This window comes from Apium graveolens, chromosome 9, assembly GCF_009905375.1.
Source record: "Apium graveolens cultivar Ventura chromosome 9, ASM990537v1, whole genome shotgun sequence".
NCBI classification, from domain to species: Eukaryota; Viridiplantae; Streptophyta; class Magnoliopsida; order Apiales; family Apiaceae; genus Apium; species Apium graveolens.
In genome coordinates this window covers 224,319,856-224,325,599 of record NC_133655.1, presented here as the reverse complement: position 1 = coordinate 224,325,599, position 5,744 = coordinate 224,319,856, and the positions used below count along the sequence as shown (strand labels likewise).

Here is a 5,744-nt window from a genome sequence, read left to right as displayed (position 1 = left end):
GTTCTTGTTTGAAACTTTGTTGGAGCTCTTACAGCTAACCCAGTCCTCTATCTGGATGTATTGGGGGATTTTTGGAACACAGCTCTAGCTAGGACAGTTGTGCATGATGACCAATCTTCAACACTAGTGGTTAACTGTCAAATCAAAGGACAACAGGTTGAGATAACTGAAGCTGATATGAACCTGGCCTTGAACGTTCCAACTGACAAGATAGTGGAGATTCCAACTTAGGAGGAGCTATATGATTTCTTGGATTTTGTCAACTACTCTGAGAAAATCAACTTGGCCAGCATGAATAGGAAAAATCTAAGGAAAGAGTAGTCCTTTCTGTTTGATTCTGTGGTGGGGGCTTTTACATGCAGAAAATCAGGAATTTACAACATTTCTAGTATTGTTCAGAAGCTGGTCTACTCAATGGCTCACAACAAGCAGATCAATGTAGGACACTACATTTTGGAGGAATTGAGCACCAGTCTCATCATGCCATTAAGTTCAAGAGGTAAAGAAATATTCCTTCCTAGATTCATTATGTCTGCTTTAAATTATAAAGTAAATGACATACATATGCTTGAAGGTGTAGATAAGTCATTTATAGGAAATAGTAAGCAAGTGTCCAAAATCTTATTTGGATCACTTACTATATAAAATAAGGTACAGGTGGGTCTTAGGTTAACAGCTTTCATAATTGAAAGATTTAAGACCTATCCTTACCCTATACCTGACATGAGGCCTAATGTAGTTCAACCTAGTGCAACTATGGTTCCTGAGCCCGTGGAAGTACAAGCACATGCACACCCACAGGAACCTTCCCAAGTTGAGCCTAATTCTTCAAAACCAACAGTTGTTAGGAAACCAACCACTTCATCCTCTCAAAAGGGTGAAGTGAGTAAAAAAAGAAAAAGGAGGTAACCCTTACTATACTAAGTGAGAGTGGTGAGGAACAAAGACCAACTAAGTCACCCTTGGTCCGAAAGCCAATGAAGGCTAAGCAAACTGAGTTGACCACTCTAGACACTTCTGCATCCTCTCAAAAGGATGTCGTTATAAACAAGGGACTTGAGCAGAATCTAGGGGCATCCTCTTAACAAGGTGTCTGTATTAAAAAGAGCATTCTCACAAATGCATCTTGTAAAGAGTCTGCACCTACACTTGACAAAATTCAAGTGTATGTAAAAAGAAACAAGGATGACACACACCATGAGAGCACATCAATTGAAGCTCCCTCATCTATTCAGGGGGAGCTTCCAACACTATCAATTGAAGCTCCCTCATCTATTCAGGGGGAGCTTCCAACACTAACTACTAAGTAACAACTCTCAATCTCTCGAATTTCTTCTTCACAAACTCTACTTGAATCTCTTCCTCAAGTGCAAACTCACTCAAGTGACATGGTTGAAGAAACCTTGCTCACCACCCAGACACCACATTTAGATAGTGAGAGGCTACTAGCTGGGGTAGACCTTGATGACACCATCACAAACATGGGGGATTCATCAGTTTTCACTGAAGACCCCATGGTAGTTGAAAATGCACCTTCATGTACAAATCAGTCTTCACTGACTATAAGGTTTGAGGGTAGTACTCCTGAGGGGGAGCTATATAAATCCTCTCCAATTCAGTTGGAGGTTCCTGTCACAGGAACAACTCCCCTCAAAACCCTGGCTGAAATTTCTCTGACAATTGAAGCTGGGAGTACAATTGCCAATGACCCTGTTATGGGAGAGGCAAGTTTAGCACATCTAAGTGACAGTGTGGTGCAAGACACAAGGGTTTGAGGATGTTGCAAATGACAGTAGCACAGTCATATCCCCTCAAATTCAAATGGAGGTTCCCACAACTAGTGAGGAACAACACCATGTAATAACCACAGTGCAAACTATGAGTTCAACTGTGACTCATGTCACAAGTGTTCCTGGCTCCTCTCAAATTCAAACAAATAAACCTTCAACCTCTCAGCAAACTCATCTAGTCTCTAACTGGCTACAAGAAGCTGCAACTCAACCTACTCTTGAAGATTTCAGGGTTGACCAACTAGCAGGACTTGCACAGATCTCTCAACAACTCCTCACATCAGATATGTCCAATCAGGACTATAAAAAAAATGTTGTCTTATCAAACAGATGTGGAGGACCAACATGCCAAAATAGTACATAAAGCTGGCAGAGATGCAAACTATTATGCCTGGGTAGATAAGGAGTTCAAGATAGAAATGGAAACACTCTTGGCATAATTTAGAGAAGAGTATCTCACCATTTTAGGATGCAATGCCAGATACTTGTCTCCACAGGAAGTTTATGATGCAGTAAATGAAATAACTAAAGCTCAAATCAAGGCCTTTCATAATTTTGGGAAGGCCCTCACTGTCACATTAACTAGTCATCAATAAAAAATCATGGGAATGTTGAGGAAAAAGATGGATGAGATAATCCCCTCATACACTACTAGAAATAGTAGACACGACATCGGTCCTTAGACATCGGCATGTAATGTACCAAATGTTAAAATGCAGTTTAACATCGGTTTTGTAAAAAGCGATGTTGAATACACATATTGACATCGGTTTCACTTAGTAGCTGTTGTCTATCTTTAGAAATTAAAAAGGCCACAAATATGTTTTTAACTTTGACATCGGTTCATTTTGTTAACCGATTGTCTATGGCCTTTTAAAAAAAAATAAAAATTACTTAACTTCCCCCCCCTTTTCAGTACACTTCCCCCTTTAATTTTAACAAAAAAATCACTTAACATATTTTCCCCCTTTTTCCAAAAAACCTCCCGCGACCCTCTCATCTCTCCCCGACCCTCGCCTCTCTCGTCTCTCTCGTCTTGTCCATCCTTCTCTCTTAGTCTTCTTAACTTTCTTCTCTCTTCTTACCTTAGTCTCTTTTAACCGTCTCTCCTCTCTTTTCTCCGAAACCCTAATTTTAGCCCCAATTCTAGTTCAAGATTTGGAGCTTCAAATTAGAGCAAATTAAACTTGAAATTGAGCTAGTATTTGGAGGTTGGAGCTAGTATCTGGAGGTAGACAGCATAATAAGGTACGTAGTTTCTCTTGCGTTACTATTCAGCTTCTGTAGTTTCTCTCTCATCTCTCCCAATCTCTCTCAGTCTCTCCCGGCCTCTCTCTGCAAACTCAACTCAGTAGTATAATAAGGTACGTGGTTTTGGAAAAGGGAAGGTGTTTAGTGTGTGTTTCTTGGAATGTGTGTATGTAAGTGTGTTTGAGATGGGGTTTCTTGATTCCTCGTGGGATTTTGTGCTTTGATGTTATGGTGTAGTGGAAAACAATTTTTAAAGTTCTTTGCATTTTATATAATGTGTTTTGTTGTTAGTTTTGGTAATTTAATTGTACGGATTTAAGGATTTGCTCTATATATGATGTGAGCATATTTTATTTAATTGTGCTTGTTATTAAACTGGTGATGATGAATAATAAATTATATATTCTATGTGAAATTGATTGGTTAAATAAATAATTAATATCACTTTACTTGTGGATCCTAAAAAAAGATTGTTACTGTTTGTTTGGATACATTTGTTATTTTGTTACTTGTATGCCCAGTGATTGATACTCCTATTTGATGTTATCTTAGTTCTAGTTGACTCATTGCACTTTGACATGCTCATTCAATTGTTGATATTTTATTTAGTTTTAGTCAACAAGCTGAAAATTCAAACTAGAACTTATGAATTGTGATAATAATATCCTAATGCTGCTAATGTTCCATGTTATGAAACTATACCAAGGTATCAAACTGGTTCAATGGGATATGTCCATGTATACAGAATGGAAAGAAATAAACACAAAATCGCAAAATAGGAATTACTGGACGCATCAATTTTGAGGCATGTTTACATCAAACAAACACATTACTAATGGCATTGAATGTTGATGTTTTAGTTCTTTGACAAGGTTGTGATAAGTTACACCGTCAGGATTGAATAGTTCGGTAGATTTTGGAGTGCAATTGATACTAAACACCATATTCTACTCTTTAACACAATTAAGTAGTGATGTTTTGATATTTACATATTGTTGTGTATAGTTTATAGGTGTCTTGGTGTTAAACAAAATGTTATTTGATATTGATATACAAATTAGTTGTATCTATTTAGGCTCTCAGCAAGTACCTGACATTCCTATATAGGCCATGCTGACTCGCCTGATGTTGCATCATTAGGCCAAGTAAAAGCAGTGGAAGTATTCATAAAGCAATAGCTTGTGCTGTTCTTCGTATTACAGAAGAGTAGTAGTGCCTTCTAGGAATTTGCTATATGCAGTGGACTGGACATGCTGGAAATATATTATCTCAAATAGAGTACACATCCGCCCGTGAAACATGTACTTGGGTTTGTCGTGTCATCTGGATCTGTAAATTAGTCTTCTACAGTTAGCAAAGTGGCAAGACCAAGATAAAATTAGTCTTCTACAGTTAGAAAATTTTATCTGTAAATTAGTCTTCAACAGCTTAGAACATGTAAAGTTTAGATTTCTTTCGAATTACTGAATGTGGTTTGTACTTATGACAACAAAATATGTCCGGTATCTGATTATTATGCAAGTCTTGTAACTTTGTCTTTCATTCTCGAGCATACTTTTTTTTCTGTACACCTTATTATATAAGTCTGTATTTTATTATCAGCTTTTGGTGAAGATAATTTAATTCCTTGTTTTGGATTCGGAGATGGTATTTTTTTATTTCTTCTTTCGATGTTAGTGCTAAAAGTACGACTTATGATGATGTTTGTCGTCAATGCAGCATTCAACCAATGGTTGGTTGAAATAAGTTGACTGAACCAAGGACTTTAACTGATTTTTTCATTTACAGCTTCAATGCATGACCAAGAAGTGTTCAGTTTCTATCCAGATGAGAAATATTGTGATGGATTCGAGGAAGTGTTGACACGATATAGAGAGCTAGTCCCACAACTCAGACTTGCAGGTTTGAACTTGACTAAATTAATATCCATTTTCTTTTTGGTTGGGGCAAGTATCTTATAACATGGTGTCGGTTTATGTGAACAGGTCCAACTTCTTTTGCTCCCGTTATTGAAATGGAAATTACTATTGTTGAACAAAGTCGTGACCAGTATCATGTTTCGTTGATAATAGCCGAAGGGCAGGTATTATAAAATTATAGTCCGAGAATTGTAATTTATTGAAACAAACATGGCTATGATTGCTTTCTGAACACATATATGACATATGGATTTAATGTATATATAACAATGTACCTTTGATGATAGGTGACAAGAAGTGTCGATACTGAACGTGGTCAGCTAAGCCATCAGGATAGAAAAACTGTAGAGGCAATTGTGAAAGCCAGGTGATTTTGGCAGTCTAACTTTTTCTTGATGATGATTTTGATACCAAAACACCTACAAATGTTCTTACATTTACTTTTACAGTGAATACCCCTTATCGATCATATTACTTGGTGTTGGGGATGGATCCTGGGACATGATGCGAGAATTTGATGACAATATACCTGCTCGAGCCTTTGACAACTTTTAGATTATCTTTTTTTGGTTTCATTACTTATTATATTTGCATTTATCCATCAGTGCACAGAGAGGCAAGGCAATAGATAGGATTCCTCTACTCCCACCTCACTACGGCATGGCATCTCGAGGGGAATCAAAGCCTTCACAGTCAACTGTTTTATGTCCGAGTGGATCTTCTTCATATAAACAAACTCCATCCGTCCCTAGTAGGGAGCCTCCAAGTTCTTCAGCTGATGCCA

At 37.5% G+C, this 5,744-nt stretch overlaps 1 protein-coding gene across 1 annotated transcript; it reads left to right on the top strand.

Moving 5' to 3' along the window:
* Positions 1-4,536: 4,536 nt before the first annotated feature.
* LOC141685996 (E3 ubiquitin-protein ligase RGLG1-like) lies at positions 4,537-5,515 on the top strand. The gene is made up of 6 exons (XM_074491064.1): positions 4,537-4,543; positions 4,626-4,688; positions 4,830-4,943; positions 5,027-5,124; positions 5,248-5,327; positions 5,410-5,515. The coding sequence occupies exons 1-6, from the start codon at positions 4,537-4,539 to the stop codon at positions 5,513-5,515; spliced, it is 468 nt and encodes a 155-aa protein (XP_074347165.1).
* Positions 5,516-5,744: the final 229 nt, after the last annotated feature.